An 18,042-nucleotide genomic window follows, 5' to 3' on the forward strand; every position below is an offset into this window, starting at 1 on the left:
GAATTTGGTCACGTCTTTAATTTGAGTTAAAAAAATATGTGTTATTGGTTAAATGTTTCAGATTAAAACACTCACGCATTTAAATGTTAATAATATTGGTTTAATTTTGTTTTAAACAGGGAGTCTTAAAGGTTATGTTAAAAACAATACTAGAAATGGAATTTTGTAGGTCCGACTTACTTTGGCCTTATATAAGTCATTGCAAAGGTCTTTAAAATATCGATCATTAGATATCCATATTGTCTATATTAATGACTTAGTAATTCACATATAGATAAATAATAGGTAAAAAAATCGAGGCTGTTCTTGTTTTTTCCTTATATCTCAGTCATTTATGGGCCGATTTTCTCGATTTTAAATAGCAACTGAACCGGGTCTATTATCCGATATTGATGTATGACTAAGGTAAGTAATTTATTTGAAGGCTGTGGAAAGATGATTTCAACATACTATATCGACTCTGCTATCTATAATGATCCGGAATATATATACTTTGTTGGGTCGCAAATGAAAAATATAGATATTATAAACGGAATATACCCTTTCCACTTATGGTGAAGTGTATACAAATCGCTTCTGAATATGCGCGTAACAGTTTAAGACTCCCTGATGTCTGTTATAAATGTTTGTTTACAAAACTTTGTATTTAAAATTTTGTTTGCGGCTTTGTGTTTATATTTCCTTATGGTCACCCATATAATAAATAGATTACATCATGTAAATGTTAATATGATTTACAAATTTCTGGTCACAAATAAAAAAATACTGACCTTAACCATGGATATTGTATGTAAAATGAATAAATAATTTATTTATAAATAGAATAATTAAAGCTTTTTCAAATAAACAATCTTTGTTATTAATCTTTTGAAAAGGAAAAACAAAGTTTAAAAACAAAATATACAGAGTTTGGATTGTCACTTTTTATTAATAAATCCAATAATCATGTTTACTGGAATTCAAGTTGAAAGCAAGTGTAATTCAAGCCTTTAATTATAGTCAAGAAATTGAATTACAGTTGTATTACACTTTATTTCAATAGTATTCTCCAGTAAAAAGGAAACATAAATTCAAGCCATATGCTTTTTGTTTGAAAAGTATTTAATTTTTTCAAATATTTTTCAATTTTTGGGACATTGGTGCTTATTGGGAAATAAATGAAAATTTATACTTTCAACTACATACCGCCTGCATTACAAAGAGGCAGTCGAGTAATGAATTATTTTGTATCTGTTACATAACAGCTTATTTGCAAAACTAATGCCATTCATTGGAAAAAAAGTCATGAAACTAGAGGTAGAAAACGTAAAACGCCAGCGCGTTTTGAACAACGTTTAGTTCGACTTTCCAAAAATAATCCCTTAATCAAGACGCCTTAAAAATGAATTGTGTGCTTCAGTGACAAGTCGAACAATAAGAAATAGGCTGCAGGAAGTCGGATTAAAGGGAACTCAGTTTTTCGGCCTCTGGAGTTTGTCCAATAGTTTGGATTCAGGGAAAAATTAATTCTGCTGACTATATAGACATTTTTCAGAATAAAATGCTTCCATTTGCTGAGGATGAAATGCCACTAAAATTGGAATTCATGCAGGATAATGATCCCAAGCACTCCGCTAGAAGTGCCTGTAATGGAGTTGCCGTCCCAATCACCAGACTTAAACCCCATTGAGCATCTCTGGGGAGTCCTCAAAAATAAAAAAAACAAGTAAGAGAGCTATATTCGGCTGTGCCGAATCTTATATACCCTTCACCAAATTATACTTAAAAATATTTTTTTTTAAATATTTTTATTTAAACAAAATCAAAATTTTTTTTTTAATGTTTTAAAATTTGTTTAAATTTTTTTTCCCCAAATTGTTTTTAATTTTTTTTTTAAAAAGTTTTTCAAATTTTTTTTTAAATTTCTTTAATTAATTTTTTTGGAAAAAGAATTTATGACAAAAAAAATTTTTGATGAAAAAAAAATTCGGGTTAAAAAATATTTTTTTCCGATTTTGACCCATTGTAGGTGCAACTTACTATGGTCTTATATACGTCGTTGCAAAGGTCTTTGAAATATCTATCATTAGATATCCATATTGTCTATATTAATGACTTAGTAATCCAGATATAGGTCAAAAATAGGTCAAAAATCGAGGTTGTCCTAGTTTTTTCCTTATATCTCAGCCATTTGTGGACCGATTTTCTCGATTTTAAAAAGCGACCGAGCCGGAAGAATTTCGGAGATATTGATGTATGAATCGTGTATGTAAGTTAGTTGGGAGCTTCGGAAAGTTGATTTCAACACACAGACGGACATGGCTATATCGATTCCGCTATAACGATGCAGAATATATATACTTTATGGGGTCGCAAATGAAAAATGTGGAAATTACAAACGGAATAACAAACTTATATACATATACCCTTGCCACTCATGGTGAAGGGTATAATAAACAAGAGTTGTGGGAAAATTTTCAAGAAACCTGGTACTTAATTTTGCCCGAGGTATGTGCACATCTTGTGGTATCTATGAATCGCCGTTGTCAGGAGGTTATAAAATTGAAAGAATCTTCAACCAAATATTGAAAAAGTATTTGGAAATGATGGTAATGTTAAAAAAAATAAATATTTTTTCCAAAACATTAAGTGTCCCAATAATTTTTGGAGGCCTTTTTTTAAAAAAAATATTTTTTGGCAGAACTATTTTTGCTTTATAAGTTAAAATATTTGAAGTTATTTAATTTTATGTATATAATTTTTATATTTATGTAAGAATATATTGAAAAATTAGAGTGTCCCTATTATTTTTTTCCAACACTGTATCCCTGATATGCCATTGTTATAAAGAGACTACAAACTACTTATGTTATGTATATTCGGCATTGCCTTCGTATGTCATGCCGAGCATGTTTGTAGAGCATGACAATGTTACGTGTAGCTCATGTCTTCATGTTAATCAATTTTACATGTGGAGACCTTTAATTTAAAGCTAATCGAAATGTATTTAAAGTGAAACTCTAATATTTAAAGTGAAACTAAAACTAAAAAACTAAATATAAAATACCCTAGTGCCAAAAACAAACTGTGCCAAAAAACTAGGTCACATTATTTAGCATAGGAATATTAATAAAAATCAAAGATTTTTTATACTTAATCCATGTTGACAGGTTTTTTTATGTTTAATAAAAACTAAATTAATATTTTTTCATATTAACAGTCTAGCGCAGAAAAGCAATAAAAATTGAACTAATTAAAAATGTTGTTTTTGTCACATTTTATACATTTTATTGGAATAAAACAATACAAATTATTTAGTTAGAAACAAATGAAACAAATCAAAAATCCTTACTAATCTTGTAAAACGAATACAAAGTGGGGAAGAATAAAAATATTTTGGAAATAAAACTGCCAATTCTAACTGGCTTTTTCAATCGACATTTGATAATTGACATTTCACGAAGGCTTAGAAGAAAAGTATACGAGTTTAAGTTTCGATGACGGAGCCTTCAGAGTCTGAAGGCTGGGAGGTATGAAGTTCAGACCTCCTGGAGGTCACGAGGTAGTCTGCTATCAATGGCTGTCAAATAAAAACTAACTAAACAAATTTTAAATCAAAAGGATTAACGACTTGCTCACCATTGTTCACCAAAGCTTATGGTGAATGTGTTTCATCGGTTTCAAGTGCGAAAGTTGGTTTGTTCAGTTCAGTAGTGGTGATTTTGACTTGGAAGACAAAGGTCGCCCAGTTCAGCCAAAAAAGTTTGAAGACCAAGAATTGGAGCTATTACTCCATTAAGATTGTTGTCAAACTCAACAAGGGCTTGCAAAATCATTGGGAGCTACTCAATCAGCCATTTTAAACAAGCGCAGGATTCATACAAAATCAGGGAAATTGAGTACCAAACGAATTGAACCTGAGAAACCTTGAATGATTTTGTGTGTCCGAAATACAGCTTGAACGCTATAAAAGAATATAATTTTTGAACCGAATCATTACTGGTGGTGAAAAATGGATCCATTACGATAACCCGAAGCGTAAGAGATCGTATGTGAAGCCCGGCCAACCAGCCGAATCAACACCAAAGCCATCCATGGCGCTAAGGTAATGCTGTGTATTTGGTGTGAGCAAAAGGGTCTTATGAGCTGCTGACCAGACCATTATATGGAACCTGTATCGTTCGATCTTGGCCTCAAAATATGAGCAGTTCTGAAAAAGTTTATAACTAATAATGGACAATACTTTGAATAAATTTATATTGTACAAATGTTTCAAAACAAAAGCTAAACATTTTAAAAATACCGCATTTTCAAGTCATGTACTTTATGAGTCGCAAAAAAAAATTCACAAAATTAAAAATCAATTTTCAAATACATTAAAAACACATACATAAACGATTTATTAGAAAAATTTCAATAAAAATATTTCGATGAAAACAAATGTTTTAATTTATTTTTTCAGCTACTCCGATAAATTCAGTTAGTTTCTTTAGCAAACATTTTCATTTCAGTGTTCGAAAATTTATGTGTTTATTTTTTAGTTGACAATGAGCTATAAACCACTAAAAGAATAAACATAAAATATTGAAAAAGTAAACTGAAAACGAATGAAAAAAAAAATAATAAAATAAAATCATCATACGCAACCAGTGCTGATTTCTGGGGAAATTCAAATAAAAAGAAAATCTACATGAAAATCTTAACGATATATAAAACAATTTTTGTTATTTAAATTATAAACAAATAATACCCTAAAATACAATAAACTGAAAATAAATGTGAAAGAAATAAACGCTGAGAAAATATATTAGATTTATGAAAAAATACAAATTATTTATCATGCTAAAATGCTAAAAATAAAACAACACAATACAAAAGTTTATTAACGTACAAAATCCGGCTAAAAACACACACATATAAACACTTATACACAGATACATACATATTTGTATAATAACAACGACAACAACAACAACAATACTACGACAAAATAAAGAAAATATTATTAACAAAACATTATAATAAAAACAATTTTCATTTGAGGGAAAATTGCGAAATGAGTGAAATTCAAATGAAATGGCAAAACAAAAAAAAAGAGATAAAATTTAAAATAGCTGTAAAACAATAATAAATAAACATGATTTAAAAGTTTTAAATAATTTTAATACAAAAAAGTTGTAAAAATATTTCAAAATTAAATTAAATTTATTGGGTTTAATGTATATGTTGGAAATTTTGCAATTTTTCTGCCTGACATTAAGTTTGCATCTTGATATTTCACATGTGACAAAGTATGTTTTATATCAGAAGAAAGGAAATTGTATTTATCTAAAAATGCGAGATTTTTTATAACAATTTAAGCTTTAATTTTAAAACATTTATACAATTTAAATTTATTCAAAGCATTGGCCATTGTTAGCTATGAGCTTTTCCCATCTATCTGGCAAAATATGGATTCCGAGCCAAAAGAACTGCTCGACTTTTGAGACCTAGAACGAATCAAGCCCATTTCGGATACTCTGTCCTGAAGTGAAGCGTATCCCAGGAAGAGCATTCTGCATCGATCGAAACAAATAGAAGTCGGACGGGACAAGGTCTGCACTATAAATCGGGTGAGTCAAACCATTCCAACCTCATCATTATAAATAGTTTTTAACAGGTATTGCAACATGCGGCCGTGTATTGTCATTATGGAATATCACAATTTCATGTCTTGCCGCATATTCCAGGCGTTTTTCGGCCAAATGCTCGCTTCAAACGAATCAGTTGTGTGCGTTACAGGTTTCCTGTGATGATCTGGCCAAATTTCATGAGCTCATGATAGGTAGGACCCCTTTGCTTCCACAAAATACTGGGAATTACCTTAGCGCCAAGGATACTTGGCTTTGGTGTCAAATCGGCTAGTGTGACGGGCTTCACATACGATCTCTTACGCTTTGGGTTATTGTAATGGATCTATTTTTCATCGCAAGTATAGTTCAAGCCTTCAAGCATCATTTCGGACATGCAAAATTGTCTTTCAAGGTCTCTCGGCTTCAATTTGTATGCAACCCAATTTCCCTGCTTTTAGATGAATCCTACTGCTCGCAAATGTTTTGAAATTGCTGATTGAGTAGCTCCGAATGATTTTGCAAGCTCTAGTTGAATTTGACAACAATCTTCGTGGTCCTTCAATGCCTTCAATTCTTGCACAGAGAAAACAGATTCGTGATAGCAACCGAATTTGTTGCCAATCGAATGATTCGGTTGCACACATAGAATTTTTCAGTTCTAACAACAGAAAGTCAGTTGATAAAGAAGTATTTCAGTTGAGGCAACCAAACTTTAGTTGCCCCTTCCAAAATATTGTAGCCACAACTGTAAAATTCGGTCACTAAGACAGAATCATTCGATTGGCTACAAATTCGGTTGCTATCACGAATCTGTTTTCTCTGTGTGGTCTTCAAACCTTTTTGGCAAGCCTGGGCGATCTTTGTCTTCCGTGTCAATATCACCACTTCTGAAACGCACAAACCATCTCTCGCACATTGAAACCAATGGAACACATTCACCATAAGCTTTCGTGAGCAATCGTTGTGCTTCAGCGTCACTTTTTTTCAAATTAAAGAAGAATTGCAAAACTTTCCGCATATGACGCTTTATTGGTACAAAATTCCACGAGGGCGGACTCTCGCCTCTTAGCAACACTGCTCCTGTCAACAGGCATCTGTCAGTTGAACAAGCTGTGGCATTTAGTTTGTGTTTGACAGCCACTGATAGCAGACTACCACCTCGTGACTTGAGGATAAATTGGAAAAAAGTAAATTTCGTCTGCTCAAAAGACCATATCTTAAACCAAGCTTGATAAATACTATGGGAACTATGCACCATAAATTTCAATGACAATTTTCAATGTTTCAAATTTGGAAGCGGTTAAATTTTGTTATTTCCAAAAGAAAAAAACCTTTCTAAACAACTGTGCGTCATATGAATGTTATTGAACCGCCAAAATCCAAACAAAAATAATCCTTATTCACTTTTATACATTAAAAACGCAATCTAAAGAATTGTTTATATTAAACGATTCGATGATGTGCAGTTAAATAATTTTATATTTGTTTACAATTTGAAAACTTGGCAAATCGATCGATCGATCGATTGCTTTTTTGTTAGTTTTATTTCATGCCATTTAAATTAAACTATCAACAAATAACTGTAAACAAAAAATGGCCAACAATATAATAAACATTTTAATTAAAGCTACTTAATATTTCATCAAATAAAAAAAACTTAGAAGTTGTTTTCTTAATGACATTTATTTACCTTAAGCTGTTGACGAAAACCACTCATGGGGCTCATTCAATTTTTAAACACTCTTTTAAAAAAAAATTTTTATTTTATTTATTTTTAAGCACAAAAACAAAAACACTTTCTTTTCTTCTTTCTTTCTATATTTTTTAAAATTATCTTTTATTAATTTTCCTTTTTTTATATATTTAAACACTTAACAATTCAATATCTTTGTAATTTTGATAAACACCATTGAACTTTAAGATATTTTTGAAACGCAAAATATTCAAATCAAATTCAAAACACGCTAGTAATTTAAATATTCTTGTATTTTACACCTTAAACGTTTGCGACCCGGTTCACGTTGAAATTGAAAATAAATATTTTTGATTATTGTGATCGCCTAAAAACCCCATCATCACAATAAATACAAAGATCAACAACAACAAAAACGGCGAAAATTTATAAAACAACAACAGCAATAACTACATAACAAAATTGTTTATTACGGCGAATTATGCACAACGAATGAAAACAGAGAGCTAAATTTTAAAAGAGAAATTCTCTTAGTTTATCTACAGCCATTTTTATAAAGAGTACTGTTAGAAAATCCGGTAGATCTTTTGGTTTAATTAAAGTATTTTCAAATGTGTTTTAATTATATTAACAGTTATTTAGTCGTAATTTAATTTAGGTGATTCTTGAGAAAAATAGCGATTTTGTTCTTTTCTTACATAAAATATTCTAACAAAAAATACTGATCGTTGGTTACAATCAACGATCACTACTCAGTATTCATCTGTGTATGATATCAAAATAAAGATATTTCTAAGAATTATGTGAGATTGGCAAAGCACTAGCTCAATAATTTTAAAAATAAGAAATTTTGTTAATATTTGAATTTATAATTTATAAATTTTATGAAATATTGATATTTTTCCAATGAATTTTTAATAGAATTGGACAGGTGTTTTAAATATCTTTAATTTGGTACCAAATTTATTTGACAAAATTACAATTTTGTAAAAAAGGCAGAAAAAGGGCAACATTTTGTCCAGTTTTGTATTTATACTGTTACGCAGATCATTTAAATTACATTAATGTTTTATCATATTTATCTGCCGAAAATATGATTGTACAAAAAAGGGCAACCTTTTTCCAGAAATGAAAAATCAATATTTGAATTTATATTTAAAAATTTCACTAAATATTGATTTTTTTCCATCATGTGTTATACTATTGGACAGGTTTTTTAAATAGCTTTAATTTGCTACAAAATTCATCTGCCAAAAATACAATCTTGTACTATAGGCAAAAAAAGAGCAACATTTTGTCCATAAAAGAAAATTAATGATTTGAATTTATATTTATAATTGTATAAAATATTGATGGATTTCCATTAATGGTTTTATACTATTGGACAGGTCTTTTAAATATATAACAAAAATACAATTTTGAAAAAAGGCATAAAAAGTGCAACATTTTTTCCAGAATAGAAAATTCAATATTTGAATTAATATTTATAAAATTCATAAAATATTGATGAATTTTCGTTACCGATTAGTTTCCGTTACCAAAATAACTGCAGTTACCGTTACTGCTAAATGTTCGTTGCCGATATAATCGTTTCGAATCGGTAACCAACAAATACTTTACTTTACTTGTCCGGTTGTTAAATAGTGTATTATAAAATTATAAAGATGATGACAACAAAATTTTGAAGAAATTAATAAATATTTTTTCTGTTTAAAATCCCACTGCTAATAAAATTAAATTTTAAACAATGTTACATTATGTTAATAATAAAATGTACACAAATGTATTATTTAGATAGATATTAACTATAAATTTGTCTATTTTTATTGATTTACTAATTCTATTTATTAAACACAAAAATATAAAAACAAGAAACAATGAAATTAGTAATTAAAATACTAATAAAGTCGTAATGCAGGCCAAAAATAAAATGACAAACAAGAAATTTGCTAAAACAACAACACAATGCGAAAAGTAATTCATCTTTTTCACATCACTAACACTAACAACAAGATTTATAACGGTTTGAACACTCTCCTCTCTTTGTTTTGTTTATAAACATCTCTTGACCGATTGTGAGATAACGGTAAACAAACGACTAGTACATTAAAAACTATGAGTTGTATATAGAGATAAACGAGTAAGATACCGTTATGTATGGCAGACATTTTTTGCAAAACAAAAATAAATTTATCTGCGAATTCGCCTTAGTAATATGTTTGTTTACATTGATCCAAGAATGATGAAAAGAAAATAACAACAAAGAGATTTTGAGGAATCGCAGAAGAGTGAAATTTTTTGGCGAGTAATAAAAAGGAAAACAAATAATCTGGTTGTTATTGTGCAAAAAATGGGAAAATTTATTTATTTATATTTCGTTTAGAGAGCAAAACCACAATGTGAAAGGGATATGAAGCATTTAACGCTATGTGGTTATTACTTTTCCTTAATTTTTTGCAATATCTAATCTCAAATTCCCATCTTTCTCTACCAATTTCTATATCTCTTACTGGAAGTGATATTTAATTTCAAATATTTTTTGTAACTAATAACCAAAATTTTTTAATTTTAACTAAAATCTAAAGCTGTCAATTTGTGAAATGGATTTAAAAACAAATAAACATTAATTTAATGCCATTAATGTTTATTTTTATTACACATTTATTTAATTTTTCAGATATTTTGATAGCTCACACAAACTAATGTATTCATACATATTTATAATTCTATAAAAACAATACAGAGTTAAATTAAATAATATTTAATTCTACACAAAATACTACAAATAAAAACAAATGAAAACAGCACATTAATAATAAATGCACCAATTACATTTGCTAAAACAAAACAACAAAAAAACTGTAGGAGATTATTAAAAATTTAATTTATAGAAATGCAAAAAAAAAAATCGAGTCTGGTCATGCTAAAATAAATAAATAAAATTTATAAATACATTTTTATAAAAGATAAACCAGCAAGCAGTTTTTTAATAATTAAAAATATTATTATTTTTATATTCCACTATAACCCTTAAGATTAAATCAAAATTAAGTAATTTATTAACTTTAAGCCGAAAGCAATAAGTAATTTCGCAAACATTTTAACTAATTTTGCTTAATTTCATTGAACAAACATTGAACATCTCTGTTTTGCTTAATTTCATTGAATTCACATTGAAAATCTCCGTCTCAAAGCAAAAACTACGCTTTTTTACAACCATTCCCATGTAAGGTGCAACATATCTCAGAGAGCCCGTGAATGGTTGTAAAAAAACGTAGTTTTTGCTTTAACACAGAGATGTTCAATGTGAGTTCAATGAAATTAAGCAAAACAGAGATGTTCAATGTAAAAAATACATAAAACCAATATAAAACATAAAAATGTTTAGATAAAACAAAAAAATAAAAAAAAATAATTATAATTAATAAATACCACCAACATTAATAAGCATTAGTATGCGATTAATAGCTGTTTTTATTTATTTCTTGATATTATTTTATATTACCACACTGCATAACTTTAAACGTGATCTCTAAAATCACAAATTTTGCTGGGTCATTTCTTAAAATACTCAGTTAATAAATTATTTTAATAATAGTATAAATTTCACATGAACAAAATATATAAAATTTTGTCATATAACGTAAATCGAATTAGCAGATAAATGACGCATGATTAATTGTTTTCTTATTTGTATTGTACGACTGTATTTAGTTTTTATTTGTATACTTTTTTCTTCTGTTTAACAAATATAAATATTAAACGATCTATATTTAAAGGTGGGAGTTTTTCTTTTTTAAACATTTATTTTTTGAGCAATGTCAAGCTAAATTTATTCACTTGATTAAGATATCAGTGAATTTGACGGGGTATATTAGGTTTAAACGAACTCTATACCACTGATCTGATATGTACAAAACTTGTAATATTTTTAGTTAGAAAGAAACACTTAACTGGACTAAATGCGGTTTTATTACCAAAAATACGATTTATTTAAAAAACAATTTTCAGAAGAGAATTTGGCCTCTTGCTAGTAGAGTGTTAACCAAATTCGTTACCAACACCTTGAGCGCAAATTCGTCTTATCTTGCAAATGATCTCTTCATTTCGTTAATATCTTGCCTTTGTGTTATTGGGTTGTTATTTTAAATAAACAATCATTAATATCAATATTGATTAATGACATGTGTTTTCTTTACAACAAAACTCCTATAAACAAAATAAACCAATATTCAGGCTGTCAAACAAGATCATCAATGACAAAATATCAAAACAAATAAAGGAAACCCGGTTAAATTAAAGCTGTTTAAATAAGATATTTAAGAAAAATTACACAGTTAAACAAGAAATTAAATAAATTACTAAAAAAAATAAATTAATATTAAAGTTATAATACCAGGATTATATCTGAATATATGCGTTAAAATATTTGCAATAGAAAAAAATTTAAATTATTCTGGATCGTTATAGATAGCGTAGTCGATATAGCATGTCCAACTGTATGTTGAAATCAACATTCCGTGTAGAGTATCCAAAATCGAAAACCGGTTAACTGGTTTTTTCATCACGTGAGAACATCGAGCGATTTGGCTGATTTTTTTTTTATTCGATTCGAAATTTTCAGGCGATGGTTTGTAATGAAAAAAAATTCAAAAATTCCTGGTAAAACTCGGAAATTCTTTTTTTTGTGAGTCCAGTCAACTGTAATAAAAAAGCTCCCTAAAGTATGCAGTACAAATTTAGATATTTTATTTGCAAATAAATAAGAACAGGCTGGTGTGCGTGGGTTGAAGAAACTTGAAGAACTAACATTAGTAAATGCTACTGGCTCAAAATCGGGAAAAATATTTTTTAACGAGAATTTTTTTCACCAAAAATATTTTTTTGTCATAAAATTTTTTCACTAAAAATTTTGAAATTAAAAAATTTAAAAAATTTAAATTTTCACTTTCACTTTAAATTCTTTAAAGTATAATTTTGTGAATATTTAATATTTCTCTTTATTTTTCAAAATCTTTTTTGTCAATCCGTGTTATTTTAACATCATCGTCATCATTAATAATCTTGCAAATGATTATCTTATACAAACAAAAATCTTAAATAAACTCATTTATTGATTACTTTACAAATTTGTGCAATTGAATTGACATGCTAAATATACCTCACAAATTTAAAATACCCCAAAAAAAATATCAAATTAAAAACACAAATTATGTGTGTTTTTCTAGTTAAAAAGATTTCAAATGTTAAATAGCCTTAATAATTCTTAAATTTTCTTTATGTTTTCTTCACCATTTTAGCACTTTGTTTAGTGCCAAAAAATATTACGCCTGAGTTGAGGTTTTTTAAATCAAATTTTATTTTTGGCTTGTGTAGACGACTGCTGCTGCAATATTTTGAATATGTTTTTTTTTTTTTGTTTGTTTTTGATGTTGCTCCAATGTTGATGATAAATCTGTTATTAAAAATATTCTGTGGTATAATTTTACTTTATATTGTTTACTGTAAAAAGTGATTTTATTTTTTGTTTTAATTAGCTTTTTAACTGGGTGTTTAAATGCTTTTTATTTAGTTGGCATTAAGCTGCAAAAAGAGGAAGACATAACCAACATTTTATAGCATTTTGTACAATAAATCAGTCGGCTAATTTTTGCTTTAATGGCACTAATAAAAAACAAATTAGTAAAAATGATTATACATATTAGAGGTATTCACAATGTAGAGTACTTGGCCTGGTAATGTAGTAAAAGAGCATAATATCAAAAAACTAAAAACAAAATACATTAGAAATTGAAATGCTTTTCTGATTTTTTACTAGGCCAAGTACTCTACATTGTGAATACCGCTATTGTGTACTTTTTGTAAGTAGTAAAAAGAATACTAATTTCTAAATAATATTTTAGATCATTTATACAGTATGAGTAATATTAATGTATTAATAATTAAATATTAATCATACGTTCAGGTATTGAAACAATGTGAACAGGATCTTCTATTAAAACTGCTGCAAAATAAATAATAATCAATGTAGAACTGTTAAGAAACTTAGTTTGTGTCGTAAAATATTGCTGGAAACTTAAATCATTCAAAATATTTAATATCTGTCATAGTTTCAAACTGCTAAACAGTGTGAACAGGCTCAAATATTAGGGACGATGCTAAAATAAATGATAATCAAAAAAATGCTGTTTAAATCTGCACAAAACTTGAAATATCACTAATGGAGAAGTATAACATTAAACATATTGGCCCATAATCATAGTCAATTACTAAAGTCGGTTCTTTTTAAAAACAACTTTAAAATAAAAACCTGCTTTTTATTAATTTGCAACCATAGTCAAAATTAAAGTATGTTTTAAATTGAACCGACTTTAACTGGGTGCCACCGCAAATGTAGAAAATGTTTTCATACAATATACAACAAAAAAACAGACAAGTGGCAAAGCTGAACAGCTGACATACAAAATTAAAAAAAAAAAAAAGGTAAACAATAAAAGTAACCGGGACAACTAAAGAAAAAAAGTTATTGTGGAAAAATAAAATATATAAGATGAATATCATAATTAGAATATTTTGGTAGTAATTTTATTGATAACTGTTCAATAATTGCAAAATCTCTACCAATTTCTTGTAACTTAAACATTTTTTACTTTCTGCCGAACTTTTTTACTTGGTGAAGAACAGCTGATGCTGTTGTTAAACAAGTTAATAACAGCTTCAGCTAGTTTTATATTTAAAGTCGACTTCAACGTCAGAAGTATACTTTAACTTGTCTATGATAGACCTAAAGTCCACTCTAGAGTAAAGTCGAGTTTAATTCTCTTAAAGTATTCTTTATTCTGACTATGATTATGGGCCATTATTTACACATTTAAACACAAACATTTGAACACAGAGACACAAATTTAATTGTAGCCACGCCCACTTTGAAAAATTTTGAAAATGGTAGTGATCAAAATAAGGAACATTTATATTTTGTCATTGGGAGTATGACTTAAAAATACAATAGATGGCATATTTTTTGAACGCGGATTTTAGAGGCGTTACTCCATGAAGATTGTTGTCAATCTCAACTGGGAGCTACTCAAACAGCAATTTCAAAATTTCCATACGAATTTAAGCCGAGATTTCTTGCTTAAATTCCAATTCGTTGAATAAATTTACAATATAAATTGTAAAAATGTTTCAAAATAAAATTTAAAAATTGAAAAAAAAATCCCGCATTTTTAAGTCATACACCCAATATTTTATACATATTAAAAACAAAACAAGCAAATCTCAAGCTTTGACCAATTACACACTAAACTTAAAACAAAAGTTTTATTTTAGCCCCGCCCACTTGGTAAAATTTTGAAAGTGGGCGTGATCAAGATATGAAACAAATTTACTTTTTATCAGAAGATGGTTCTAAATACGAATAGAGTTATGATTTACAATTTATTATCAAACAAAATTTACTAAATTTGAAAAAAAAAAAATACAAAATGCACGAGGTCTCCTATCATGTCATAATGTCCTAATACTTCACGATTCAGCGGCTCGGCTTAACCGACTCTTAGGCGTTCGGCTCAGGTCTCTGCTGGTTGTTTACGATAACACAATAAACATAGCATACAGAGTAGTATTATTTTAAGAAATTTGTTTAAATGAAAGGCAATAACTTTTTCAAACCATTGTGAAATATTAGGACATTATGATAGGAGACCTTGTGAATGGACCAATTGATTATACGCCAAAAATGTTGTACTCGGAAAAAGTAGAAGAACTTTGTTATTTGACAATCAATTTAATTGAAATTTTGTCCCAATTTTAAGCCTTCAGCCAAACTTTAGAGTAATAATACAACATTTCGCATTTTCCGCAATTTTCCATGATTTACACTAAGAACTTTCTATTGTTTGATTTGGAAAGCCATTAAGGAATAATAATTTCAAAATTTCATACAAAAACTCGATTTTTGATTTTTCCAATTTTCTGACTTTTCCGTAGGGATACAAAGTTTACAAAGACAGAATTCAATTGACAATAGTTACAAACTAACTCTTTAACCCTTCGTTAGTCGCAATTATTTTCAATCGAGACTAGTCGCAATGTATCAAATTGATATCAATAAAAAAAGGCGCGTTTGAAAATAATATCTTCACTTTTTATTTCGAAAACATAAAAACCATAAAGAAAGAAACACAGATGGCGACATGGCTCTCTTAATAACATTCTCTTAAACTCAGTGACGTCAACAGTGAACCAAACTGATTGTATTATATGGAAATTGTATGTGATTTAGAATGGAAAAGTCAATAATTATGTTTAAAAGTTATTTATGTTTAATAAAATAAAATGTAGTTTAGGTTTTATTATTATATTTTACTTTATTAATTTTCAATATTTTTCCTATATTTTAGTTCACGATTTTGATTTCTTATTATTATCTTCTTATATATAAATAGGCAACCCGTTTTTTTGTGGTACACTTTTAAGTATGTTATTGTCCACCAATATTGATGAAACATATATGGTTTAAAAGGTTATTTTCTCTAGATTTGCAGAACATAATTTTTATTAAATTCTTTCTATAAAAGTGGTAAAAAGCGTTTAAAAGTGGTCGAATTTCGGCCACCGGGCGATCCTAGTTATTATTATTATTGCAATTTTTGACTGCACACCACATTTAATTTTTAATTCATTTTTTTATTTATTTTTCACTATTTGTTTTGAAATTTCATATAAAAAGTAAGTATTTTACATTCAAAACATAAGAAAAGGGTCACTGTTGATGTCACGAAAAAAGAGTAAAAGAGTACACTAAAATAACGGAATTGTCGATGGCGCAATCTTGTTTATTTCATTCATGCATAAAGACAATATTTTATTCAAAGTATTTAAAAGAGTAATAAAAATAAAATTGCAGTAAAAATATATTTTTATCAAAAAATAGCTTAAAATTTAGGGTGGTTAAAAAAATTTACAATACAATTTTTTTTGTCTGTATCAACCAGTTGCGACTAACGGAGGGTTAAATTAATTGCCGATAAAATTAAAAATTGTCTTTGATTAAAAAAATAGTATCTACTGCGCGAGTTTTCAAATTTTTGGGGACATTTCCAACATTAATAATTTACTTGGCGATTATATACAATATTAATTTGTTTAATTGTGTAGCTTAGTGTAATTGTTTATCGTATTATTAATAATAATTAAAATATCAGCTCATTCAATTAACAACAATTATTATCAACTGAAATAGGCAAGAAAGAAATCTTTTGAAGACACAATTAAACAAATTTCTTTGCTTAATTGAAATTTGTTTTCTTTTGTTCAAGATGATCGGCCATTAGAATAAGATGACACCACTGCACACAGGGCTAGAACAGCAAATTTTTTGTATTAAAAGTTTTTACAACCGTTCAGTCTTTTGATTTCAAAAGTGAAAAGTGAAGAGCGGGTCTTATGGTATATACAATCATGTGAATCGTAACTTTACCATATTATGGTTACCGCAGTCATATATACAATTACAGTGAACATATCATTATTCAAAAACTTGTAAAAATTTTGAAATGGTTACAGTAATTGTAATATAAAGTATTAAAATTATTTTTTTTTGAATTTTAAAAAATTACTTTTGATCCAAAATCTATAAATCTAGACCTGTGTGCACTGGTATGTACTATATTGTTCATTTGTTTTTATGTGTATGAATATTAATTTATTAATAATAAATATAAAATACAAATGCATATCATTTTTAACAATATGTATACTGAATGCATGAATGAATAATTAAAATTATCAGACAATAGTTTTTAAAATTTATGAAAAATATTCTACAATATATCTACACTATATGTATGTTTGAATATTGTTCCGAAGACAAGGTCAAAATGTGACATTTTTTCAAAATCACGCGTAAAATTTTTGTTATATACATACATATTTGTTTATTTATATTTATGTACTAAGCATATGTTTGTTTATTTTTTTTAAAAATTATGGTCAACTTGTGCACAATAAATATTCAAAAATATAATACATATATTCGAAAATATCAAAACAAAAAATTCCAAACATAAAAAATAAAATTCCCCAACATTACTTTAAATTTTCTACGCAAAAAAATAAAGAATAAAAAAGACTAAAAATATAGGTACACATACCTTTTCCAGAGGATTGATATTTTCTTGTTGTTCCGAAATTTTGGCAAATTTCAATAAAACACAATTTCAATATGTAATTAAACAAATACTTTAGACACTTTAAATATATTAAATAGCTATATATTTTTGATTAATTATAAGTTAACACACTTTAATTACGGGTAATTTTCTTTAAAAAAAAGTAACAGATTTTCTAAAAATTTTCTTGTTTAATCCATGGAAACAAAAAAAAATCTAAGCAAACTGAAACAGAACCAACGTTATTAAGTGCACGAGACAACTAAAAAACAAAAGAGCCACAAAAAATACAAACATCTAGCTAAAGATCTAATATGAAAGCAAAAAAAAAATAAAACAGATAGATAGAACAAAAATATCTAAACGATACAACAAATATTATTAGTATTATAATCATTAGCATCAGCACTGCAAAAGCAACAAACAAACCAACCAACAAATCAAGAGGGTTATAGTAAGTTAAAAGCAACAACAACTACAATTAAAACAACAACAAAACCAGCACGCGATCAAAACAAAACACATTAACAACAACAACAATAATAATAATCATGTACCCCACAATATTTTCATTTGTACTCGTCTC

At 27.8% G+C, this 18,042-nt stretch overlaps 1 protein-coding gene across 2 annotated transcripts in view; it reads right to left on the reverse strand.

Annotated features, from left to right (window-relative positions):
* The window catches only part of Eip63F-1 (Ecdysone-induced protein 63F 1), a 122,188-nt gene extending 104,644 nt beyond the window's left edge, over positions 1-17,544 (reverse strand). Inside the window, exon 1 of one of the 2 annotated variants that reach the window (XM_065506358.1) lies at positions 17,439-17,544. Coding sequence is in view for 1 of the 2 variants with exons in the window: in XM_065506357.1 (XP_065362429.1) it covers positions 7,282-7,317 (36 nt within the window). In the remaining variant the exon portion in view is untranslated. Of the gene's footprint in view, positions 1-7,281; positions 7,425-17,438 lie in introns of those variants that run through there. The other variant, XM_065506357.1, reaches the window with a different exon arrangement.
* Between the last annotated feature and the right edge of the window lie 498 nt (positions 17,545-18,042).

The sequence above is a fragment of the Calliphora vicina genome, chromosome 3 (genome assembly GCF_958450345.1).
Source record: "Calliphora vicina chromosome 3, idCalVici1.1, whole genome shotgun sequence".
NCBI lineage: Eukaryota > Metazoa > Arthropoda > Insecta > Diptera > Calliphoridae > Calliphora > Calliphora vicina.